Genomic DNA, 27709 nt, shown 5'->3' on the forward strand with positions numbered 1-27709 from the left:
TACAGATTCTTTTTCATTATAGGTTATTATAGGATATTGAATATAGTTTCCTATGCTATAGAGTAGGTCCTTGTTGTTTATCTGTAGTGTGATGATTGTAGTTTTTGATTTGAGATCAGAAATGCCAATCCGGCTCATGGGGTCTAATTAACCCCACATAACTCATTGGAAATTTGCCATCTTGGTTCGTGTGCTGCTGTCCTTATCTCTCCCAAGATGGCAGAGAGGTAGGGCCCCGTCTTGCATAATTGAGCTTCTATGGTACAAACATGTACAAAGGCTCCACCAGGCTTGTCCCAGCCCCTCAGTTCTTGAGGAAGTGGCTCACAGGTTCAAGGTGAGTGGCAGACGGACAGAGGGTTACAGCAGAGTGTCAGGGCCCGCAGTAGTGGAGCCAGGGGCCAGTGGGAAGGGCACCAGGGCGGGCTTCCTCAACAGACTTCCTGCTGTGGAAGTACCACTGGGCCTTGCTGCTCTTAAATCCTGCTTTTCCTTTCCCAACCCGTTATTTAACCAGTTCATCAAGTCTACAAGCTCTCCTTTACCACCGCCCCCCAAAATGCCTTTTCTGCCTAAGTTAGCTCAGATGGCTTCTCCCGATTGCCATCAAGAACAAAGCTCGCAAATTTTATTTTGTATCAGAAGCTATCCTGCCTTATCTGCCAGACCTCCCTAAACCTCAATCAGTTTCTTCATCTGTAAAATGAGGACAGTTTCTCATAGGGTCATTTTTTTTTTTTTTTTTTTGCGGTACGCGGGCCTCTCGCTGTTGTGGCCTCTGCCGTTGCGGGGCACAGGCTCCGGACGCACAGGCTCAGCGGCCATGGCTCACGGGCCCAGCCGCTCCGCTGCATGTGGGATCTTCCCGGACCAGGGACACGGCATCGGCAGGCGGACTCTCAACCACTGCGCCACCAGGGAAGCCCTCTCATAGGGTCGTTTTGAACACAGGATGAATTATTCAATGAGATATTTATTGGGTGATTATTATTTGTCAGGCATTATCCTATGTGTTTGGGATACAATGTAAAACATCAAAAAATACTTAATAAATGTTTGATAAAATATAAGTGCTTGATAAAACAACTAAGGAAATAGTATTTGAAATGATTATCGTAAAAATTAAACTGGCTAAACAAGGAGTTCAAAGCTCTAATGTATAGTGGTACAAAATCAAAGTGCAGTGTGATAGGTGCTGTATTTTCAATGGAATTTGGAAAGGTAATCAATGCCTCAGTATGCTACTAAACATCTATTGTGTGCTCTTAACTGTGGTAGATCAGGTGAATGATTTCCAAAATGACAGAGTTTCTGGTCTCAGAGGAGATAAGACGTGTGCATGAAATAATAAAATATGTTTAAATATGATAGCACTAAATAAATGGAACAAAAAATAAAGTTTCTAAAAGTGAAGGGGAAAAAACACCACTGCCATCCACCTGGGCTCTGTGGGAAAAGCAACAGAGGAGAGAGTTTTTACCTTAGCCTTTAGTACTGATAGAATTTGAACCAGTACTCTCATAAATGCTCTATACCACTGTTTTTTCCCATTTCAGCCACTGGTGGCATTGTACATCCTGACTCTATTGTAGTTGGGTGGGGCCCCGTGGCTATTTCTGATGAATGAGTGGACAGTGAAAGTGACATGTGTCTCTTCCAGGTCAAAGCATTTATTGCCAGTCTGAATCTTGCTGAGCTGTCTTCATTCTCTGCTATGGCAACCAGCGATGTCCAAAATGGCTGCTTCATCCCCTGAGTCTGTAGTGTGACAGATGAGACCAGCCCGTGCTAACTTACAACAGACGTGCGACCTAAGCAAAAAATAAGCCTTTGTCGTTTTGAGCCATTGAGAGTTAGGGGTTGTTTTGTTACTACAGATAACCCAGCCTATTCTTACTGATTCAGCACTTGTAGGAGAAAAGGCAAAAGAGAAAGCATAGATATGGGAATGTAGAATCTTAAGTTGGTTAACTCTTTGAAAAAACTTAATTTTGAAAAGAAGTGGATTCTAAAATAAAGAAAAGAGAGCCCAGATTGCAGAGAATTTTGCATGTCAGAGTAAGAAGCGGGGACTTCTTTCAGGAGTCTATTACTGGTTTTGAATAGAGGCTAGATGTGAGAAGTTAATTTGATGATTCATAAGAAGGCAGTGGTCCATGGGAATTAAAGAAGGGAGCCCAGTCTGACTACTGCAGGGTGCAGATGAGATGTGAATAGATAAAATTTTCCTAAATTGGTGGCATTACTCTCCTTCAAGTCACAAAAAAGAACAAAACCAAATACGTGCTAGGGCTTCCCTGGTGGTGCAGTGGTTAAGAATCCACCTGCCAATGCAGGGGACAAGAGTTCGATCCCTGGTCTGGGAAGATCCCACATGCCACAGAGCACCTAAGCCCATGCACCACAACTATTGAGCCTGCGCTCTAGAGCCCACGAGCCACAACTGCTGAGCCCATGTGCCACAACTACTGAGGCTGTGTGCCACAGCTACTGAAGCCCGTGCACCTAGAGCCCGAGCTCTGCAACAAGAGAAGCTACCACAATGAGAAGCCCGCGCACCGCAAATAAGGGTAGCCCCCGCTTGCTGCAACCAGAGAAAGCCAGTGTACAGCAACGAAGACCCAAAGCAGCCAAAAATAAAATAAATTTAAAAAATTTTTAAATACTTAAAAAAAGCAAAATACATGCTAATATGGGGAGAATTTATAGATTCACCTCTAACCATTTGAGCTATTGGCTTAATATTTTAGACTCAAGGAAAGAGCTCTTGGACCTCTGATTTTGCGTTCGTCACAGTTGAGTAATGCTTCTTTTTAGCCCTATAATAATGTCCTCTTTTTTTCTAAAGTTAAGTGTAGTAATAAAATTTTTATTGTAATCCAATGCTAACATGATTCTTTCTAAGAATTATGTTTGGTGGATTTAAGCAACCTCAGAAAAATATTCAGGCTAAGATTTTAGAAAGATATGTTTGGTGAAAAGAGCACTGTTATAGATTAATGTTTTAGGAGGATCTCCTGAGAATATACCTTATTCTGTCTTGTCTTTTACTTTTAAACTTGAAACTAGTAGTTGTCAACTTTTAATTACTTTAAGAATCACCTGAAGACACATTAAAAAATGCAGAATTCTCAGGCCCACCTCAGAAGGATTCTGATTTAGCATAAATAGGGGAAGAAGGGTGTTACAGACTAAATGCCTGAGTCCCGCCAAGTTCGTTTGTTGAAATCCTAATCTTGAATGGGAATGGTATGGGTAGAGCCTTTGGGAGGTGAGTAGGTCATGAGGGTGGAACACTCATGAATGGGATTAGTGCCTTCATAAGAGAGACCCCAGAGAGTTCTCTCACCCCTTCTACTATGTGATGACTCATCAAGAAGATGGCCCTCTATGAACCAGGAAGTGGGTCCTCACCAGACACCAAAGCTGCCAGCACCTTGATCTTGGACTTGCCAGCCTCCAGAACTGTGAGAAATAAATGCTTGCTGTTTAAGCCACCAAGTCTATGTTGTTTTTGTTGTTATTGTTGTTATAGCAGCCCTAATAGTCTAAGACAAGGGAGTTAAGAGCCTACATATTAAGAAATAGCTCAGGCCATATGTTCAGGGCATCTGCAGACCTCACTTGGAGGGACACAATATTGATCCTTGAGTTCTATGAAGGGAGGGCTGTGTTTTCATTATCTTGGTATCCCTGAACTTATTATAATTCCTAGCACATTCAGGGCAGAGCTATATAAGACTTACAGACACCGGCTTTGCCGTCGGATAGACCTGGATTTACATGCTGGCTGCAAGACTTATTAGCTCTGGGATAGGGGCTGTAACCTCTCTAGACCTGGCTTGGTCCTCTGAATGTTGAATACAATGACACCTGCCTCCCTAAGGATTACGGAGCTTCAGTGAGGCTATGTTTCCACAGAGCTTGGCACAGTGCCTGGGGTAAGGGATTTGGAGTGAGATCTTGGTACTGTAATGATGCTATTATGACCAGCACACAAAACTGCTACCATTGGGGTTCCTGACCAAGGAAGAACTGCCAAATAGAATCAAAGTTCCTCTTCATCCAGGGCTGAGACTGCATCCAGTACACCGCAAGGCTGAAATCAGGCAAGGGCTAATTCGGAGAAAGTGATATAGACCTGGATGACCCAGTGAGGCATCCTGACTCCTGAACACGAGAAAAGCAAGTACAAGGTGGTCTTACCATGGAGGCTTCCTTTGACAGTTTGGTAGCCTTTCCTATCAAAAAAATGTAGCTCCGTCACATTCTGGACTCTATCCAGTATTATTAGAAATCCCTTCTTCTTCCTTCCATGAGGAAGGGAGACAAAGAGGCAAAGAGAGAAGGAGGAAGCAGACCAATCTCCTCCCCTCACCAGGCACAATGGAAGGACCCCTCCCCATCAAAGGTATTTATTTGGGTTGTTATCATTTATTATTATTATTGTCATAAAACTTTGTGAATGATGAGAGTAGCTGATCTTTATTTAGTGCTTACTGTGTGGTTGACCGCGCTGAGATTTCTTCCTATTGTGTCTCACCAAATCCTCACAGGAAGCCCTGAGAGGTTGGTACTATTTTTTATTTATTTATTTATTTATTTATTTATTTATTTATTTATTTATTTATTTATTTATTGCGGTACACGGGCCTCTCACTGCTGTGGCCTCTCCCGTTGCGGAGCACAGGCTCCGGACGCGCAGGCTCAGCGGCCATGGCTCACGGGCCCAGCCGCTCCGTGGCATGTGGGATCTTCCCGGACCGGGGCGCGAACCCGTGTCCCCTGCATCGGCAGGCGGACTCTCAACCACTGAGCCACCAGGGAAGCCCGGTTGGTACTATTTTTATCACCATTTGGACACAGGGAAAGTAACGCTTGGAGAGGTTAAATAATTTGTTCAAGTAAATGGTGTCAAAACTTGGATTCTGTCTAATAAGCAAATGTAGAACAATGTTAAACATGCATTAGTAATTAAATTGAAATAGAAGGAAAACTCGAGTTTCCCTGAATTTGGGGAATTTGCTCCCAACTTAAAGCTTGGGTGTATGTCATGGGGTGAGAGAATCTGCTTTGCCTTTGTCTAACGAAAAACGGTCCATGAGACGCACAACAAAACAACAACAAAAAATAGAGCTGAAGAGCTTAGTTAATTTTTCTATGACTTGTGTTACTCACAAAGAAGAAATTACAATTCAGGTTCTCCTGCGGCTTAATTATAGCCTCTGTGCTGTGCACAGTACACTAAGTACTAATAATAGGGACCGTCCAGAACCCAATTCTCTAGAGACCTCCCAACTCTCTGGGGTCTGTTTAGGACAAGTGATAAGAAAACAATGCTCTATATGAAGGAGCAGCAGGTTCCTAGACAGTGTGAATCTTTTTTCTGGTTAATGAAGTAAAGTGAACATTTTTACTCGTGTAAGACCAACAGCAGAAATGAAAAGCCATTTTTGTTACTGACCTCTGTGCTGCAAAGGAAATATCCATTCAGTGTGTGAGCTAGGAAGTGATAAGGCCTCATCAGGAGACGTGCCCTGTGCTGCCTTGGCACAGAGACCCAGAAGAAATGGTCCTATTTTTAAACGGCTTTTCTACTTCTGATACAATTTGGGCCCTTTTCCTAAATCATCTTTGAGTCAGAATAGCAATTCTTTTTTTCCCCACTTGGCTGGAGTGTTAAAGAATCTTTGGAAAATGTTCAATAAATGTCTTGAGCTCTATGTAAACAGGAAAAATGAAGTTATTTGTAAAAAGGATATCAAAGAAAAGCTTAATATTATTCAACTTTTTCTGTATTAGGAAGCAAATACATTTATTACAGTGTACAAAAAAGGTGGAATTACTTCATGGAATAGAACATACACTGGCTGCAACATAGTAGGTTTCTAAGTATCTGTTGAATGAATTAATGAATAAAAACTATGACTAGGAGACCTCATTAAAAACAAATTAGAAAGTTGAACTCATATAATGAATAACATTTGTACCTACCTTTGTGATTTAGTCTTTTACCACCAAAAGAAAGCCTTGTTTAAAATACAAAGAATATTGAGGCATGAAACTCAAGATGGACGTATGAAAGAACCAGGAATATCTGGGTCTCAAGATATTTTTATTAGATCAGAAAGAACATGTTTAGAACAGACTTAGGTAATGGAGGAGTCTTGGCCAGAGAGTGCATGTACCTGCTGGGGTGAGGCTGGGGTCGACCAGATGGGCTGGGGTCTTAGAGTTGGAATCAGGACCTGGGGGACAGGCAAGGGCACACCTATCCTTCTCCAAATTTTCTATGCCCTGTGAGGGCAGACTGCATTCCTTTTCACGGTCACCTTTGGCAGACAGTCGGAATTCAGTGGCATCCCAGCTCTGGCCCAGATCAAACATTCTTTTCTTTGATTGCCCCAATCTACCACCCACGCAAGATGTTAGTATAGCAGAATTTACTGATGGTTTGGGGTAGCAAAGAGGACTTCCAAGGCAGAATCACACACAAATAAATTTAGAAGTTAATATTAGTCATCTCTTTTGCAAATCTTTCAAGCACTGTGCCACCAGAAGCTTCCTGCTGGCTAACATTTCCCCACATGCCTCCACCTTGATGCGTGACCCATCACTGTCTTTCTCTTTCTTGAAACTTCTTTTTCCTTCCTACTTCCCCTTACTCCAAATTCAAGTTAGCTTCTTCTAGAAAGTGTCCGAGTCCTCACTTTATCTGGCCCCAGCCCCTCCATGCTGAGCACAGAGCTTCTGCTATATAAAAATACATGCCAATGCAGGTAAGTTGCTCAGCAAATTCAGTTCTCCTGAAAAGAATTCTGAAGTTGACCCTTAAGACAACCTTTCGACATTGTTTTCCCTCCTCGAGAGCACATGAAAACAATGAAGATCTACACCGAAGGGCGGTTTTCCTGCTAATTAGCTTGCTAACCTTCCCATTTCATTCTTTAAGCTTTGAGATACTGCTTCCTCCAACTATTAGCTGAAGCTCTGATCATTATAAAGTTGTCAACCAATCATGGTGTCTTTTCTCCTTCTGAATATGAGGACTTACCTTTGTATTTAAAAATGAACACACACACACACACACACCCGGGAGGTATCGGTGTTGGACACTGGAGATATATCTTTGATATCTGACTTAGGGTTTGCTGGAAGGTTCCACGTTGTCAGGGACTCCTGCAGATTGGAGCCTGAAGGAATCTGATACAGGGTTCTCAGCTTCTTAGGATTCAGGTGATAGCGGGGCCTGATTCCTTCTGTCCCTCTTCTCTGATCTCAGTGCCTGTGAGATCAGCTCTGCCAGCTCTTTTATCTTATTTCTGGTCCGGCAGCGCAGCTATATATAAGTTCCTTGCTTCTGAGGCTGGTTGGGTCTCAAGATAAATTTTGCAATTTACTTCCAGGAAGATTGAAGCATAAGTGCAGGTTTACCTGCCCCACAGCCATTCTAGGATCTGATAAACAGGAATAAAAGCAAAAATAAGTGTTAAAAATACAGAAGTGTAAAAAAGTGTTAAAAATACAGAAGAGGGGGATGGTATGAACGCTACATTCAGCATTAGGAGAGTCTGTCCCATGTCATGTAATTTGGGCTGAATGCAAGGGTAGTAAAATGCATCAACCTGCAACGTTCCATCTTGAGAAGGATCTACTCCATCTAGACTGTCATGGATATTGTCACTGTCCGGTGAGGAATGAGACCCCTGAACCACAGCCTGTTTCCTAGTGTGCTGCTTCTACCCTTGCCTCTGCTCTCTAGGGCTCAACAAGTACTTGTATGCAAGGAATAAATGCCTTATCGATTTCTCCATCACCCAGAGATGTCCTGACTCTCCACTATGGAAAATGAAATTCATGCACATTTTGTTTGCTTCACCTCTGTTTGTAACTTTCTCTTTCAGCTTTTTTCTCTTGGAATTGCTAATTGCCTTTCTTTTATCTTGTGGAGAGAAGAATTCTATGCCTCTTTCATCATTGTTATCTAAAATATTCAATTTAAGAATCCTGGTATTTGTTGAAAATGAACCCCTTTTCTCTCACATAAGTTCCTCTTGGAGATACCTGAGTTGTCATCCTCGTAAATCTTTCCCTTGCAGACATTAACACCAGTGTCTTAGAGCCCACCCTTTTTCATGGATTCCTTTTTACTTATGTTGGGATGTTCTCTCGACTACAATTCTCTTTTTCCAGAAAATGTAGAGGAGGTAAATTTTCTGAGCATATCAATATTTCTGATTCTACACTTAATTGATAATTTGACTAGGTAGAAAATTCAGCGTTTAAAATCATTTTGCCACAGGAGTTTGAAGTCACTGATCCAATGTTTCTAGCTTTCAGAGTTCTGATTTTAAAGATTGTTGGCAGGCTTCCCTGGTGGCGCAGTGGTTGAGAGTCCGCCTGCCGATGCAGGGGACACGGGTTCGTGCCCCGGTCCGGGAAGATCCCACATGCCGCGGAGCAGCTGCACCCGTGAGCCATGACTGCTGAGCCTGCGTGTCCGGAGCCTGGGCTCCGCAACGGGAGAGGCCGCAACAGTGAGAGGCCCGTGTACCGTGAAAGAACACAAACAAAAAAAAACTGTTTGCAATTTGCTTTTTATTCCATCTTAACTCTTTTCAGGTCCCTCCTCTCTGGAAGCTTTTTGGTCTTTACCTTTAAAGTTCTAAAATTTTATCCACACTCTTTGAATTTCACAGGATTTTTCAATTTGAAAAGTCATGTATTTTCAGGCTTAGGAAATATTCTATTTTTACTTTTATTATTTTTCCCCGGTGATTTCTTGTTTTTCTCTACTCTCTATTGGGAATCTTTTCTAAATGGGCATTAGACTTATAGAATCCATCTCCTTCTGTCTTAACTGAATTTCTCATTTTTTCCACATCTTCCCCTCCCCATCATATCTGGCAGGTTTATTCCGACTACTGATTTTTTTTAGGCCTAACATATATATGAATATAAATTAATTTCTAAGAATTCCATGTTTTGTTTCCTACTATCCTATTCTTTTTTTTTTTTTTTAGATGTTGGGGGGAGGAGTTTATTAATTAATTAATTTTATTTTTGCTGTATTGGGTCTTCGTTTCTGTGCGAGGGCTTTCTCTAGTTGTGGCAAGCGGGGGCCACTCTTCATCGCGGTGCGCGGGCCTCTCACTATCGCGGCCTCTCTTGTTGCAGAGCACAGGCTCCAGATGCGCAGGCTCAGTAGTTGTGGCTCACGGGCCTAGTTGTTCTGCGGCATGTGGGATCCTCCCAGACCAGGGCTCGAACCCGTGTCTCCTGCATTAGCAGGCAGACTCTCAACCACTGCGCCACCAGGGAAGCCCAATCCTATTCTTATTTAATGGATACGGTAACTTCTCAGGATAGTCGTAATAATATTTTTGTTTGTTAAATTGTGGATTTCTTCTAGGCAGTTATTCTGTTTATTCATTTTTTCTCAAATGTTTAATAATCCTTAATGTCCCATTCATATTTATAGACAAAAACTAGTCTTATTAATGCAGGCAGCTAGGGAGAATTCCTCTGCCATTATGTTCATCTGTTTCTCCAATAAGTATCTCCCTTTGCATTAGTTTCCCAGGGCTGCTGTGGTTAAAGTACCACAAAACTTACATAACAGAAATTGATTCTCTCACACCTCTGGAGGCTAGACGTCCACAGCAAGGTGCAGGCAAGGTTGGTTATTCTGAGGGCTTCGAGGGAGAATCTATTCCATGCCTCTCTCCTAGCTTTTGGTAGTCTCAGACATGCCTTGGCTTGTAGATGGCCATCTTCTTGTGTCTTCACACCGTCTGTCTCTGTGTCCAAATGTACCCTCTGTGTAAGGACACCAGTCATAGTCGATTAGGGCCCACCCTAATGACCTCACCTTAACCTGATTCTCTACAAAGATCCAACTTCCAAATGAGTCCCATTCACCAGTACTGGGAGCTAAGACTCCAGCATCTTTTGGGGACACAATTCAACCCATAACACCTCTCGGTGGGAGATCAATAACGGGTTTTGTGTTGATTAGTAAAGATTGGCAGTTGGTCTGGTGAATTGAGAAAGACTAGTTGAGAAGAACTAGTCCTCCAAAGCCGCACTCCCAACCTCCCTCATCTCAGCGGATTATTTAGTCATTTAATTTCTTTAGAGAGCTGCTGGTCACATACTATTGTAACCAGATGAGAGAGGAAGGATGGTGGAGAAAGGGTTCCCTTATTTTCTCTAAAACACCCACCTTTGCTATCATAATCAATTCAGGTGTTATAACAAGATACCACATACTGGGTAGCTAAACGACAGGAATGTATTTCTCATAGTTCTAGAGTCTGGGAAGCTCAAGGTCAGGGTGCCAGCAGATTCCGTGTGTGGTGAGGACCTTCTTCCTGGTTTGCAGACAGCTGTCTTCTGGTTTCCTCACATGGCAGAGAGAGTAAGATCTGGTCTCTTTTTCTTCTTGTGAAAACACTAATCCCAACACAATCCCAAAACACTAATCCCAATCCACCCTTAAGACCTCATCTAAACCTAATCACCTCCCAAGGGACCCATGTCCTAATACCATCCATTACGAGTTAGGGTTTCAACATATGAATTTTGGGGGGGACACAAACATGCAGCCTATAACATTTTTTGGCTTCCTTTTAGAGGTGGGAAATTCCTTCTCTTTATTTGAGTTATTTTAAGCACACAAATCAAAATGTATTTCAAAGATACGTATATAAACTTGACTAGATGTGCTTTGTCCAAAACCAAAATGCCCCGTGATTTGTTAAGGATCTGGATGTTTCTACCTGCTCGATGCTTGATGCCCCCTCCTCCATAGGGTCTGCCTCAGTCCTACCTGCCCTTCTGGCAGGGCAGGACTCTGAGTCAGGACCCTGCTGAGGGCTCTTGTCTGTGCACAGAATCCCTAGACTAAACGTAAATCCCAGGTCATGGCCGGAATGCTTTAACAAGGGTTGTCCCACTAGAAGGGCACTATTCCAGGGGTACACAAATGAGCAAAAGTATATGGGGCAGATGGGATGAATGCGGGAAAGCACAAAGGTAAATTGCAGAGTATTGAAGAGGAAGAATTTAAGCAGAAGTCTGGATTAGATCTGAAAACAACACGATGCTTCCTAGAAGGTGCCCTTTGAAATTCTCAGAAAAGAATGATTAAGGCACATTAAGAGGGACTACTGCTTTTCAAATGGAAAATTAAACTTGGGGAAGCACCAGCTCTAAATCTGTAAGTTAAACATCCACGCAGTTTGCACCAAGGTTGGGTTCCATTTGTACTGGGGGCACGTGTCAAGCAGGGTAGGGTGTCATAAGAGAGAACTTCATTTTCCAGAACACCTCTCCCGAGTGCCTGAGTCAGAGGCAGAACACTGACCTTTCTGAACCAGGAGTTTACTCTATGCTAATTCTTAATTTCAGAAACGAGTGAATGTGAGAGCATGATGTATGGGGACTCTGATCAGGAGTGACAATTGCACTGCCCGAGCCGGTGTCCCTCGTCTTCCTCAGCCCTCCTCCTGGTGCTGAGGTCCAGGACAGCGAGCTGTCTAAAAGAAAGACCACATCCACGCAATTCCACGGGAGCACTCCTGTCCTATGACAGTAGAAGGGTTAGCAATCCTTACCTTTCTTTGGGATTATTTTACCGTTAGAGAAAAGGCAGTCAGCAAAGAGTCATTTCATGTCAAAGCTCAGAGGGGCTTTCTGGGTTTGTACAAGGTGATTTTGATAGCTAGCTAACCTGATGGAATGTTCTGGGAGTGCTTCTGTTCTGTTCCCGTAGTTTCCCTGTGGTAGGGGGTGACAGGTGGTATTCTCTCTTCTACTGGAGCTTTGGAGAAAGCTACGTTTCCAGTCTGTCCTTAATTGCTGAAACCTTCCATTCTGCCTGTGTGCAGCACTATCTATTATATATACTATACTATTCTGCCCTATCTTCTAGCTTGAACAGAAAATTAAAATCCCTTCTTTCTTCCAAGTGTCTTTTGTGGTACAGGCTGTAAACACTGTCAACACCATCAGGCTCTCAGCGTGAGTTGAAAACCTCCAGAGCTAATGGCTCCAGCAACTTCCCACTGCCCCAAGAGAGGGTCTGCATTTTAACTTCTGTGTGTCAGCCTCCATGGCTGTTTTGGGGGTGTGTGATGTGGCAGAAGGAGGCAGAATAGCCTTTAAAATCCATTGGAGGTCAATGTATTCCATTCTATACATAGCGCTTCAGATTCAGTTTTAACCTTTGATGAAATTTGCAGTGTTGGAAAATTTTATGCTAGAGCAGACGCAGGAAATCACAGGTGCAACTCATTTTGGTTTTGACTTACGATCACTGCGGGGCACCTGGAATTTTTATAAGAAAGTCTCTTTAACTTGAGTGTAAAGTGTCAGAAGTCGATAGCTTGTCTCTGTAATGTACATTAATACGTAATATTGATTGGTGGAAATTAATTACTAGGAAAACAGCTCTTGCCCTTACCTTGTGTTTGGAAAGATTTGAGGTCCCCCTTGTGGCTAGCATAAACCTAACCTGAAAACAGATGAAAAGAAGCTTTGAGCTGGTTTTTTGTTGCCGTTTCTGTTCATTTTTTTCCCTTTCTTCTCGGTTACATTTGTTTGCTTGCTTTAGGGTTTTGAATTTTTTAAATTTTAGATTAACATCAGCATATTCCACATCATTTCAGTGGAGGACTCAGAGATGGTAGCTGGTGTCAATTTTAAAAGGACAGGCTACTTCTCTTTTATGATTATTAAACTTAGATTCTTATCACCAAGAGAAATAATAAATGCAGAGGGGACATGTTTGGGAAAGTTCACAAAACAAGGGAATTGCAGTTGCATTATTCCATTTCTTAAGGGATGCCTCCTCTTTATTTTATTTATTTTATTTTTTTGCGGTACGCGGGCCTCTCACTGTTGTGGCCTCTCCCGTTGCGGAGCACAGGCTCCGGACGTGCAGGCTCAGCGGCCATGGCTCACGGGCCCAGCCGCCTTCGGCATGTGGGATCTTCCCGGACCGGGGCACGAACCTGTGTCCCCTGCATCGGCAGGCGGACTCTCAACCGCTGCGCCACCAGGGAAGCCCCCCTCCTCTTTATTTTTAATCCAGGTATTGATCGCCCAAAGGTAGATGTCATCTCTAGCACAGCCCCAAGCTGCATTATTTTGAACATCTTAAAGCTTATTATCTCTGATTTACATATAGCAGAGGAAAGTGGGAAAATAAGTATCCTTGTTTGAGTGTTTTAAAATCTCTGTGAATACTGAAAGCTATTATTTCTCTGATGCTTCAATCACGCCTCAAGAAAAATATTTGCAACTTCAGGTCACTGTGCTCCACACTTGAATTGGCGAAGGGAACACCCAAGGCAAAGTTGAGACAGAACCGATTGATTTTCTTTTCTGGGAGATTTAAACTATGGTGCATATATTTTTCTAAATTTCTGTCATTGCATTATTAATTAGGCAGAATTACAGCTGTACTTCGGAACCCACTGCAGCTGAAAGATGTCACTGAGTGTCCATGTGGTAAGCTGGGCTTCTGGAAGGAACTCGGGCTCTTATTGTGAATAAGTGGATTTTGGAGAGAACCTGATTAGGGCTCCGAGTTACTTCCAGCATAATTTGGTTTCTCCTAGATTAGTTTGTGGAGTGGCATTGGCATCTGGTCACAGATGAATCACTAGCCCTGCCTTTTATTCCTACCACCAAGGAAAATGTCATGCATGTGAGCTTAAGAAGAAAAAGAAAAGGAAAAATGAAAGGGAAAACCTCTGGTGTTTGGGCCTCGATAGAACCCATGAAAGTTAAAGATGGTGTCTAGTCTATTTCCCCTTCGATGCACAGGTGTAATTAGCACAAACTGCAGTTACGTGGCTTTGTAGGAGTGAAAAAGAAGACTGTGGTGTGCAGGTAACACTGGCCAAGGAATCACTTTATTCTTCAGGAACTGAAGAAAATTTCAAGCTCTAACACCATCTTTCTTGATCTTTTGGGCAAGATCCTTTAAGAATATGCATAAATCGGGCTTCCCTGGTGGTGCAGCGGTTGAGAGTCCGCCTGCCGATGCAGGGGACACGGGTTCGTGCCCTGGTCCGGGAAGATCCCACGTGCCGCGGAGCGGCTGGGCCCGTGAGCCATAGCCGCTGAGCTTGCGCGTCTGGAGCCTGTGCTCCGCAGCGAGAGAGGCCACAACAGTGAGAGGCCCGTGTACCTCAAAAAAAAAAAATAAGAAGAGAAGAATATGCATAAACCTACAAGGATTGCATCAAAAGGACCAAGGTTCCATCTAAATAAGCTCCTACTGGCCCAAAATTAGATAATTTGAACATCAGTAGGGATAATGTATTGAATGTATTGAATAATGACTGCAGTGTATTGAAACTCATTCTATATGTTTAGATGCATGAGCTCATAATGATATTAAAACAAACAAACAAACAAACCTTGACAAAAACCCCTTTGGAGGATTCTAGGAAAGCAAACTGTTATTTTGAAAACCAGTACATAGAATGGGTCAAACATTCATCTGCCTTGGAGTATCAGATAGTTGATGGGGGCAGTTTGTCTTCATAGAAGCGTGGCAGCTGATAACTGAAGAAGAAAGGATGTTATGACTGTCACCATTTGCAGTCCTCTAACGGATGATCACCAATGGCTGTGGTACCACAAAAGGGCAAACCACCAGGTATTAGTGCCTCCAGCTTGAAGTGCACAGCACTGCCTCTGTAGAAACACGAGCTTATTATTTCAGAATGATTATCTTCCACAACTTTAAATGCTACCTGAAGGTGTATCCATGTCTTGGCATTTCTGGCTATTTCTTCTGGGTCCCCCTTTTCAGTGGGTTTCAAGGAGAAAATGAGCTAATGTACAAACCAGTGAAACCCCAAATGTAGAATAATGAGCTCATGACATGTTTTCTTTCTAACTCTTAACTACACTTGGGCAAAATAAGACGACTCCACAGTCAGCTCTTGCGATCAGGCTGTGTCTTGTGCACCGTTATACCCCGAGAATCTAACATAGTGTTTGGCATCAAATACATAATCCACAGATATTTTTAGATAAACAAATAAGCTAGTCTAGTAGCTGAAGAAGAAAAAGAAAAGTCTCAGCTTCACTAGTTGTTTGATCTCAGGAACATCCTTGCATATCTGTGAGCATCAGTTCCTTCATCTGTAAATTCTGCCTCTGATATGATTTTGTACTGAGAACCAAGTGAAATAATGGATGAGGAAAGTGTTTTGAAAACCATAAGTATGTTATACAAATAGAAAAGCGCTATCGACTGGTTTTTTTAATTATTAACACAGCTTGTTTAATATTTAAAATTTCACTGCATTGGGTAGTTTCTGAGGCTCTGACATTCATGGAGAAAGGGAAATTTTTTTTTTTTTTTTGGCGGTACGCGGGCCTCTCACTGTTGTGGCCTCTCCCGTTGCGGAGCACAGGCTCCGGACGCGCAGCCTCAGCGGCCATGGCTCACGGGCCCAGCCGCTCCGTGGCATGTGGGATCTTCCCAGACCGGGGCACGAACCCGTGTCCCCTGCATCGGCAGGCGGACTCTCAACCACTGCGCCACCAGGGAAGCCCGAGAAAGGGAAATTTTTGAAGTGGAGGGTGTGCACTATGCTGAGAGTCTGCTTCTCAGCTACTGCTGGACCCTTTATGGTCATTAGTTTAGTCATGAAGTCCCACAACCCTATGAAGTAAGCATTTATACCCTGGCTATTTAGATGAGGAAACTAAGGCCCCCAGGGGTCATATAAGCTAACCAGCTCACCCCAAGCGTGAGATGGACCTGACATAGAAACCAGATCTTTCTAACTTTAAACCTATTTTCCTTCCACAACGCCTTAAGTGATGCTCCCAACATGTCTGAAATTTTGTGTTCATGCTCCATTCGAATGGTAGAGCTTGACTTGCATTTTCCTCGAATCTTCTCTTCCTGAATAAAGGCATCAGAACAGCCAACTTCAGGATCCAGTAACCTTTCTGGGACACAGTTCTGAGTCTTTGTAGCATTGTGTTTAAAAAGACCTATTTTAAAACCAGGAACAGAATGATGGCATTGCGTGAGGTTTGGCTGTATCCGGATTCCCTTGCATCGCTATTTCTAACCACCCTTTACTGTCCTGATACCCTTTACTGTCCTGATACGACTGCAGCTTTGGGCTTCCAGGTTACCTGGGAGTGTTAAAAACGCATGGAACTGCAGTAATTCCCACTTGTCTCTAACACCCTTCCCTCAAGTGTGAGTTTGTTATGTAGTTGTGAGGGAGCTCAGGAAAACTGTGTTTAGGACTTTTGCCAAGTTCTAAGCATCTAAGAGAGCCTCTGACCCTGAGAGGGGACAGGTACGCCTGCCTCCCCAGCCCCTGCCATGTGCTGCCTCGCTCCCATCGACCCACAGGCAAACACAAATCCCTCACTCTGAGTTGCTTATTTTGCTTCCGGAGCTTTGACTTCAACCAAAGCCTGGACCCCTGCAGCAGTAAGTCGCAAAGTATCTCTAAGACAGCCTGCCACTTACAAGATGATGCAAGAGACTGTGGGAACTCTCATCACTTTGTGAAATTTCAGATATCATCTAAAAGCCTGTGTAACTCAAAGGGTTATTTTGATGACCAAATTGATTAGTGGAAGTACTTAGAACTGTACTTGGACATAGTATGCACTCAGTAAATGTTAGCCATTATTATTATTGCTATTAGTACCAATTTTTCTTTCAATAGATGCACTGCATTTAAAAATTCAATAAAAATTTCCATTTTTGTTTTAATACCTAAAGCATTTAGAACTGTACATGGACACAGTAGGTACTCAATAAATGTTAGCCATTATTATTATTGCTATTAATATCCATTTTTCTTTCACACGGAACTTTCCGTATTTTAAGTTAGCTTGCTTTTAATCATTGCTTGGGCATGACCTTCAAGGCACTCTTTCTTTGAGAACTGGCAAGGGATGGAATCAGGTGGGGAGTCTCTTAAGTATTTTGTTGAATATGCTAAAATGATTGCCCAGTCCTGAGAGCAGGATCTAGGAAAATCCTAACCCAAAAGAATCTCTCATGGCAGAATATGGCAAAATCTGGACACAGAAGATTTATTTTTCAGTTTTGTGATGTTTCAGGAACACCTGTATCAAAGCTGCCAGATATAAACCTAAATGTCAAAACATGTGCCTTGTCCTTGAATGTCCTGATTGACTACTTTTCCCTTCCAACTTGGCTGCTACAAAACAATGGCAATGAAGACACCTCCTCGCTCCTACCCTGTAATTCTCACATTCCCGAAAAGCAGCGCCTGAGAAATTAGCTAAGAGCGAGCACGACTGAACGCGCGCGGCCTAATAACACGATCTGAGTGTGCTATCTGGTGTTCTGCTTTGCCTGGCTGGGAGGAGAGCTGTGAGTGAGATTGAATTAGGCCTTATCTCACTCTGGGGCGGCTCCAGGCTTCAGGTGGATGCCCGCATGCATAAACCACAGCTTTGCAGAGCAGAGCGCCCGGAAACCGCCTCGTGCCCAAGTCCCAGCGCGGCAACGCAAAGCAGGGCGCCTCTGAACCAAATAATCACAGAAGTCCCTGAATAATGCATGAGAGCAGGACCCTCCCTGGCACATTTGAAACTGTACTGGGAGGAACTGTACTCAGCAAGCTAGCAGAAACACGTCCCTGGAACACGCGTTTCCTGAAATTTATTCTTGTAGCAGCCACTTGGGGGAAACTGAAAGCAAACATGACAACGAAAATCATGGCATTTCTGTGAGTCTGAGGCCCCTAGGATTTGTGTCAATATTAAGAAGCAATGTGACAAGATTTAAAATGTTATCTTATTGATAAATACCACTTCTTCCTCTGGGGAATTTGGGGGGTGGACTGATCCTCGTGGAGAAATGACCAGTATCGTCCGGAAACCTCTATTTCTTGCTTTTGTGTGGTTGGTTTAGTAACATGTGCAGCTTCCCATTATTAAAGTTAGCTGATACCTAGACTTGCAGAAAAGCTCCAGCTCAAGAGACTGTTTCTGTGAGGACCGGCCCTGAACATAATCAGGTGATGCACTTCCCTCTTTCTGATCTAGATGTCGGCTTTAATATAGCTGCAGTGTTGATGAATGGGATTTGATTCCACAAATGTTTAGCCTCTAATTTGATATTCCAGCTACTCATTAAGTGTAAAATAAATCTTTTAGGAAGTATGTTTCCTCACCACCATGTCACAAACCCCGCCTGGCTGTCCTGGAATGTCCATCTTAGGCTCATGATCTGAACAGGGCATCTTCCTGGTCCAGCTGAGAGGAGGGAGAGCCAGGAGTCTGTTTCATGACCTTCCCTTGACTTTCAAGTAGACTTGTTTCCTGGCACCCGGAGAGGTCAGACCTCATGGAAGGGCCCTGTCTTCACCTATGCTGACCGTGGTCGGCTATATTTCGGCATTGTAATGATGAAATGAGGGCAATTCTCTCGGCTCAGAAATTCTGTTCCTAGCAATTTAGTCACTGCACAAATACTTATGGTTTAGGATGATTCATCAGATTATTGTTTATAGTAGCCCCCACTGCAAACAGAATCAGCTAAATTGTCCAAAACTGGGAGATGGGTCACATAGATTCCGGGACATCCATAATTGGAATAGTATGCTCTTAAGGAAGAACATTAAATGAAATGGAAAATATATCCCCCTTGTATTTTTAAGTTTAAAATACATATTAAAAATATAATGTGCAGTATGATCTCAAATCTGTAAAAGAAAGAAATAGATATTTAACTGTGGTTATATCCAAGTGAAGTAATTATAAGTAATTTTCATCTTCTTTTTTTACGGTTCTGCATTGCTCATACTTTCCATAATGACAGTGTGTTGCATTAATTGTCACTGGGGTTTGGGGGTGGGGATTAATGATTTAAAAAAAAAGACCAGCTACAACCAAAGTATTCTCCCTTTAATGTTACCAGGTACACAGGGAAGAAAAGGGATGCAGAGCCCCTCCCCTCCTGAGGGAAGCACAATGGGCTTTCCTCTCCCCAATATCTTACCGACTGAAAAGTGTCAAGATCTCTGGGTAATAAGTAAGATAAAACATGCCTTAGTCAAAAGGGTCTGGCTGCTTTGTAAGTCAGTCACTGTCAGGGAGGAGGTGACGATGGCAGCTTGGTAGGGGATGCAGGGTTTCTGGATGAAGTAAGATAAGAACATGTGAATGTTTCCATTTTCTCATCACAATGCCCGACATCCTTGCGACCAATTGCTCTGACACACACCATTGTCAGCCCCCGAAAGTTCTTTATTACAACACTTAACAATCATCGTCCCCAATTTCCCATTTGCTTAGAACATCATTCTTAAATTCCTTAATTTGTTTTCAAGGCTCGAATAAAAAGCCCTTTCATCGCTCTGTCAAAGGGCAGTCTGATTGCCAAGCTCTAAGTGCCGTGATTCCCCCTATCAGATACAGAATAGTGCAGATAATACTCTACTGAGATAATGAAGAATCGGCAGCCCATAATGAGTGTGCAGCTCTAAAGAGAGTCAAGAAATTAATTCCATTCTGAGAATTTGGAAAATGACTCCTGCACACAATACAGCAGGCTGGAGGGAGAGCTAAGTTTCACTTTTTAAAAATGCACACATCAGCCTGTGTTGAAGATGGACTGGTTGTCTGTGCCTACTCCCTGGTGAGGACCAAAGAGCTCCTTCAGATGCCCCCAAGGCCACCTTACAGTCACTCGTGGTGTTCTTTTGTGAGACGCTGAACTTTGGCAAAACTTGATTATATGTAGAGAAAACTCATCTCAAAGTCTGCAGGGCAAGAGGAAGGAGGAAAGATTATTTCCTATACATTTCACAAGGTCTAGGCTAAGGGAAATCATTAGCCTGGGCTAATTCTGTTGGCTAAGGCACCAACAGAAGTTTCCCCGGGACAATCACCGTCCCTAAAGAGAATTCCTAAAACAGTGGCTGATAAAATGTATCTATTTTTTAATTCCATGAACATTGGAAAACTGAACATCCATGATGTACAAGGTGATGTATCATATGCTCTGGAGGCTGAAGGATGAGTAAGACATAAAGCCAGTTCAAGGGATAAGATATTCACTGGTCCCGGAATGAAGATAAAGCATGAGCGGCACATGTTTCAGCAGGTGGGGATGAGGGAGAGGATCCCTTCTGCTGAGGACATCAAAGGAGGCTGATGGGAGGAGTTTCTAGTTGAACTGGTTTTTAGGAAGGCTTCGAACTGTGGATTGTGGAGATGGTAACTGTGTTACTTGATTTTACAAGAGGTAAGCTGGTGGTGGAAGGAATATACTTATTAACCCTCCTTGTGAACCTGGCATCTTGTAGCTTCCTTCAAATATGTTCTCACTGGACAGGCATGTCATAGCCTCATGGAAGTGAATATCTTTTAATCACCACAGGCACAGTGATTCCAGGGACTTCTGTGATGCGCACACCAGCACTGCCTGCTTTACATCACAGAATTGAAAGGGAAGGATTAGATAGAAGGAAGAAGGGAATACGGAGGAGGAAAAGGTAGTTTAGAGGAAGCTGAGGAAGAGGAACAAATGGTGAAGGTTGGGTGTGTGATAGTTCTTCAGTTCTGATTCTTTCTCATCAGTACCCACAGTTCTGGGTTCTTCCCCGCTGGCCTCTCACAATGGCTGTCCAATGTCTGTCCTGGTCTCTGCCTACTTTTATCCATCCCAAACTCTGTTGCTCCGTGCGTCTTCCTAAATCAACACTTTTCCTATTTTAGCAATTCACAGGTGCACGTAGAGCCCATGACAATTGGGCCTCAGCCTCCTGTTCTAGCTTATGTCCCTCTTTTCATTCATTCATTTATTGACCAAACCTTCAGTGAAATGCACAACATGAACTTAGGCCACTCTGCTCTCTGTACCTTCTGAAATATTCTCTTAAATATTCTTTGTCTACTGCTTACCTCCATGACTTGCTAATCCATGCCTCTTTTTCTAATCTACCACTTTTACACCTACAATACTTGAGTACGTTCTATTTTTTTTTTATTCTCCACATTTCCTAGAGCAGCTCCTTACATGCAACAAACCCTCAATAAGCATGTGTTAATTAAATGACTTGCTAATTAAAGAAATGAGCACTTATACAATAAACTGCTTGTTGACATACAGGTTCTTGAAGCAGAGGGGAAGAAAACTACTAAGTTTAACATTAAAAAAACTCATTTCTGTTAATTATCTGGTGTATGAAATATTCTGCTTTTTACCCAAAGTCTGTATTGACTGTCTCTCTCTCTCCCTCCCTCTCTCTCTCTCTCTCTCTCTCTGCCTATCAACCATCACAATCAAATGATGGATGTATTAGAAGATTATATGCATTTTTATTCTTTTCACACATTTTGGACATTCAAAAATAATGTCAGATTAGTTTTTAGGGGAGAAAAGAAGGGTCTGTTTATCAAAGGCAATATTAACCTTAGTCATTAAAATACACTTATCTCGTATGAAGGTCACTTCTTTTCCACAGCATCGTTTATTGAATGCCTGCAGAGAGCAGGATTTGTGGAGGTGTCATGGGACACCAGGCCTAAGGTCCAGTGGTCAAAGAGGAACTTAAAGGGTAGATGTGACCAAGACTTTCATACGCACGTTAAAAGCACAGTAAGTGATGCAGTAAATCCTCGAGGCCAGAAAGGTCAGAGGAGATGGAAATGAGGCTTGAGCTGGGCCAGGAAAGACGAGCAGGATGCAGATGAGTGAAGGAAAAGGCAAAGACTGAGGGAAGGCAGTCATGTCCTTGTGCTGTGTTTAGAATTTTTTAATAGGATTACCTTACTGCAGAGCAAGAGACTGGAAAGTGTGTGTTCCGTGTATTTGTGCTTTTGTAAGCCATGATGGTCCCTGTGATAATCATCAGTTAAAATAATTATTGAACTGGGCTTCCCTGGTGGTACAGTGGTTGAGAGTCCGCCTGCCGATGCAGGGCACACGGGTTCGTGCCCCGGTCCGGGAGGATCCTACGTGCCGCGCAGCGGCTGGGCCCGTGAGCCATGGCCGCTGAGCCTGTGCGTCTGGAGCCTGTGCTCCGCGGCGGGAGAGGCCGCAGCGGCGGGAGGCCCGCATACCGAAAACAAAACAAAATAATCATTGAACTAACCAAGGTGCCCCGTTCCCTAATGCCCCTGAGTACACAGGGCTTTGCCATCATTACCCTGAGGCCACAAGAATAACAATTCTGAAGAGTTGTAATTGTGTTTCAGACATTCGTAAATGAATTCGCCCAAACTCTCAATGAAGCAGGTAGCAAATGGAAGATGTGCTGTCAGCACGCTGTCCCTGAGACAGAAAAAATTTATCATCTTTGGGATCGTTCAGGTCCACGCAGAACAGTCCCTTAACTTGTTGGTTAGCATTTCTCCCACTTTACCAGAATCACTGGGTGCCTGAGATCTCCTCGAGGACAATGTCTTAGTGATCTCGGGATCCCCACTGCCTAGCCCCAGTGTGTGGCAAATACCAGGGGCTCAATCAATGTTTGGAGAACTACCAGGTGAGTGAATGGATGGATGAAAGGAGGAAATAATAGTTTGCTTATTAATGTTTCCAAAATCTGGGGAATGTTTAACTGCCAGGACAAGTGTTGGAACAGATGAGACTCTGCCTCAGCTTAGGAGGTTGAGTTAAAAGGGACGGGTGTTGGGCTTCCCTGGTGGTGCAGTGGTTGGGAGTCGGCCTGCTGATGCAGGGGACACGGGTTCATGCCCCTGTCTGGGAGGATCCCACATGCCGCAGAGCGGCTGGGCCCGTGAGCCATGGCCGCTGGGCCTGCGCGTCCGGAGCCTGCGCTCCGCGGCGGGAGGGGCCGCAGCGGTGAGACGCCCGCGTACCGCAAAAAAAAAAAAAAAAAGGGACGGGTGTTGATGAGAGCCTCTGTATGTGGCCACATGGCCTTTGCTTGGGAGTTGCTTCTCCTTCTTCTCTGGTCTTCTCTGTTTTACCCGCCATTGTGCTGTTGAACAATTAATGTTTGAAAAGGAAAGTTGCAGATTTCAGAGTATTTTAAGAATTTTCCTTTGTTTGGGATAGATTGGAAGTTTGGGATTGACATGTACACACTGCTGTATTCAAAACAGATAATCAACAAGGACTGTATAGCACAGGGAACTCTGTTCAGTATTCTGTAATTACCTAAATGGGAAAAGAATTTGAAAAAGAATAGACACATGTATATGTATAACTGGATCACTTTGCCGTATACCTGAAACTAACACAACACTGTTAATCAACTATAACCCAATGTAAAATAAAAATTTTTTAATAAAATATTTTGTATTTTCTAAAAAAAAAAAAAGAATTTTCTTAGAAACTAAATTGGGAGTTATGGGAGCAGAAGAAAATGAGTTTCTGTTGTTAGGGAGCAGGGAAGAGAGTCATGAAACTGGAGTGAAGATTGTACACAGTGAAGGTTGGGCGTGTGGCCTGGAGGTAGACATCATTTCATCAATGACTTTTGCAGTTTTCTGTCTGATAGTAGAGGAGCAAATGAAAGTAGAGAAAAAAATAGAGATGAGAAAAAATGCTTTTAATGAATCAAATTGTGTTTTCTTCTTCAATAACTAGGTGTTCTTCAACCCTAGTTTCTTTTTACTATTATTCTAGCTTTCTATTTTGACTGCTTTGCAAGATTGAGACAAACAAATAAAACATACATGAGAATATGTCTGGCTAAAGCAATACCCAAATGCTATTAGGCACTTGGTTCCAGAACCATGAGATGGGACAACTTTGTACTTCATCAATATGAATGTTGCCCTAGGCCATTTTTGTGTCTTGATGTCAGAGTTTGTTTTCGTTACAAATGGACCTCTGTCCTATTTGGCTAGTAGAACTTGCAGACATTTGGGGCTTATTTTACTCATGTAAACAGCACTCTACAGCTTACCTAGTCTTTGTTAAATGCAGTGTTACCTTGAATAAAGTTAAATTTGAAAGCAAGATCATTTTAAAGTGTAAGCTAGTTTCAGTTAGCTTTGAGACCATGTGGGGTCCAATGCAAAGAAAGCACAGGGAACCGTATGGCCAGTTAATTTTCCCAAGTGAAACCAAAGCCTCTCAGGTTCCAGCAGCAAGTTCCAGTTAACCCTTTATGTCACAGACTGTTATAATTCCCAGCCCTAAAATCCTCCAGCTCTTATGATTATTTTAAAAATCTGGATTATGTCTAAATTTGAGACACATAAATGGGGTTGAGTCTTATCAATCGATAGTCATCATCTTTCTTGTTTAAATCCTCTTTTGTGTTTTCCGTTTTGTCCAATTAACAAGGGAACTTACAGATTTCCCATCTGTGATCTTTTTTGTTTTCCCTGCGGTACGCGGGCCCCTCACTGTCGTGGCCTCTCCCGCTGCGGAGCGCAGGCTCCGGACGCGCAGGCTCAGCGGCCATGGCTCACGGGCGCAGCCGCTCCGCGGCATGTGGGATCTTCCCGGACCGGGGCACGAACCCGCGTCCCCTGCATCGGCAGGCGGACTCTCAACCAGTGCGCCACCAGGGCAGCCCCCCATCTGTGATCTTATTTGAGCATTCAAAAATCTGTCTGGGGCTTCCCTGGTGGCACAGTTTTAGTCTGCCCAGGGGCACCCTGAGTGTCACCCCTGGTGATGAAGGCGGGGTGGGCAGCCCATTCCATTGGCGGCTGCTCAAATGACGAGAAAGATTTTCCTTACTTGGAATCAATGTTTGCTTTCCTCTAACGCCTACTGCTGTGTCTTTTTTTTTTTAAACATCTTTATTGGAGTATAATTGCTTTACATTGTTGTGTTAGTTTCTGCTGTATAACAAAGTGAATCAGCTATACATACACATATATCCCCATATCCCTTCCCTCTTGCGTCTCCCTCCCACCCTCCCTATCGCACCCCTCTAGGCGGTCACAAAGCACTGAGCTGATCTCCCTGTGCTATGCAGCTGCTTCCCACTAGCTATCTATTTTACATTTGGTAGTGTATATATGTCCATGCCACTCTCTCACTTTGTCCCAGCTTACCCTTCCCCCTCCCCGTGTCCTCAAGTCCATTCTCTACGTCTGCATCTTTATTCCTGTCCTGCCCCTAGGTTCTACAGAACCTTTTTTTTTTTTTTTTAGATTCCATATATATGTGTTAGCATAATGAGGTATCACCTCACACCAGTCAGAATGGCCATTATCAAAAAATCTACAAACAATAAATGCTGGAGAGGGTGTGGAGAAAAGGGAACATTCCTGCACTGTTGGTGGGAATGTAAATTGATACAGCCACTACGGAGAACAGTATGGAGGTTCCTTAAAAAACTAAAAATAGAACTACCATACAACCCAGCAATCCCACTACTGGGCATATACCCTGAGAAAACTATAATTCAAAAAGAGTCATGTACCACAATGTTCATTGCAGCTCTATTTACAATAGCCAGGACATGGAAGCAACCTAAGTGTCCATTGACAGACAAATGGATAAAGAAAATGTGGCACGTATGTACAATGGAATAGTACTCAGCCATAAAAAGAAACGAAATTGAGTCATTTGTAGTGAGGTGGATGGACCTAGAGTCTGTCATACAGAGTGAAGTAAGTCAGAAAGAGAAAAACAAATACCGTATGCTAACACATGTATACTGCTGTGTCTTCATCTGTCGACTTTTCCACATCTCTTCTGGCCTCTTCACACCTCTCTTGCCCTTTTGAGCCAGGGGTGCCCTAATCTTTACCTGATCATTCTGAAGCTAGCCATTTATAAAATGTATCTCTTCTCAATGTTCCAGTAGATGCCATTAGATGAGACGAGACCCGTGATTGTAATAACCACCACACCTGACAACTCGTAGGCATTCAATAAATATTAGTTACATTTTTGTTTTTAAAATATCAATATGGTGCCCAGGAAAGCACAGAAGCTTTGAAATCAAATAGACCTAAATTTTATTGCATCAAGTATTAATTTGCTCTAGGATCTTGGGCTGTAGTTTTCACCTTTCTCAGTCTCTGTGTTCTCAGCTTTTTTTAAAAAAGTCATGATAAAACCCATTTTACAAAGTTCTGTTGAAGGTGATCTGTGCCAGTGTCCATAAAGTGCCCAGCCCAGTTTCTAGCACACAGTAACTGCTCGGTAAATATTAGTGTCCACACACAACACGTCCTTCCCCTACCCCACCCACCTCTTAACCCAGAACACCCCTGTGCACAGGAAAGATTAAGGAGACTTGGCTTCCAGCTTTGCTCTTTCTAGTCACATGACTTTGGGGAAATCATCCTAATCCCCTTGCACTGTTTCCCTATCAAATAGTCCCCCGTGTCTACTACAAAAGTTCCTTTTAAGGATCAAATAAAATATCAGATGGGTGATACCGTTCAATAAACGTGGCGTGTTCTCTTAATGTAAGGTATTGTTATTGCTGGTAGCGATTGAACAGTGAATGATTGCTGAATGAATTATTGCTGATCGATTCTCCCAGCCCCGCCCCTCCTCACCCTGGAGCAGAAAGAAAAAACCCAGCAAATAGTACTGAAAACCGATTCATGCGTGTTTGTATCGTAGAAACACGCACATAGGGGAACATGGCCCGACAGGTGCAAATCCAGGCAGATATTCTTACGTGACCATCTGGCAGAAAAACCCATTGGGTCAATGCTGATACAGACGCTACAGAGGCGCGGGGTCCCAGGGTTATAGTTACGGCGGACTGACGCTCTTCGTCTAATCTCTTCCAGGAATTTCTATTACATCACCATGTTGCGGGATCCGGTGTCCCGGTACCTGAGCGAGTGGAAACACGTCCAGAGAGGGGCCACGTGGAAAACCTCCCTCCACGTGTGCGATGGGAGGAGCCCCACCCCCGATGAGCTGCCTACCTGCTACCCCGGGGACGACTGGTCTGGGGTCAGCCTACGGGAATTCATGGATTGCACCTACAACCTGGCTAACAACCGCCAGGTGCGCATGCTGGCCGACCTCAGCCTGGTGGGCTGCTACAACTTGACTTTCATGAACGAGAGCGAGAGGAACGCCATCCTGCTGCAGAGCGCCAAGAGCAACCTGAAGAACATGGCTTTCTTCGGGCTCACGGAGTTCCAGCGGAAGACGCAATTTCTCTTTGAGAGGACATTCAACCTCAAGTTCATCTCCCCCTTCACGCAGTTCAACGTCACGCGGGCTTCCAACGTGGAGATCAACGAGGGCGCCCGCCAGCGCATCGAGGAGCTCAACTTCTTGGACGTGCAGCTGTACGCGTACGCGAAGGATCTCTTCCAGCAGCGCTACCACCGTACCAAGCAGCTGGAGCGCCAGAGGGACCGGCAAAAGAGGCGCGGGGAGCGGAGGCTGCAGCGGGAGCACAGGGGCCGCCGGTGGCCCAGACAGGACGGGAACCCAGAGGGGGCAGTCACGGAGGACTACAACAGCCAGGTGGTGAGATGGTGACCCCCTGCCCTCCCCTCCTCTCCACGGGCGGGGGAGCATTAACCGGGGCACTGCCCTACCTTGGAGAATGTGGGACCATGCTGAGGACGTCTGGCTGGCTGTAGGTGGCTTGATTGGGTCCCCTGCTTCCTCTCTGTCTTCACCTTTATTCAGCTGGAGATGATCCGTCTTCTTCTTTTTCTCCTGACATTTTTCAGTCTGTGATATTAAGTAGGGTAGGAATGCATCCAATAATAGACCGCTTTAGAAGGTCAAGGGGAGAAGCACCAAAAAGGA

At 43.7% G+C, this 27709-nt stretch overlaps 1 protein-coding gene across 1 annotated transcript in view; it reads left to right on the plus strand.

Annotated features, from left to right (window-relative positions):
• The window catches only part of HS6ST3 (heparan sulfate 6-O-sulfotransferase 3), a gene marked incomplete at both ends in the record, with an annotated part of 650046 nt that extends 622613 nt beyond the window's left edge, over nucleotides 1–27433 (plus strand). Inside the window, one exon of the mRNA XM_082859569.1 lies at nucleotides 26725–27433. Within this exon, the coding sequence (XP_082715695.1) occupies nucleotides 26725–27433 (709 nt within the window). The remainder of the gene's footprint in view (nucleotides 1–26724) is intronic.
• Nucleotides 27434–27709: the final 276 nt, after the last annotated feature.

The sequence above is a fragment of the Leucopleurus acutus genome (assembly GCF_964270905.1).
Source record: "Leucopleurus acutus genome assembly, chromosome: 18".
NCBI lineage: Eukaryota > Metazoa > Chordata > Mammalia > Artiodactyla > Delphinidae > Leucopleurus > Leucopleurus acutus.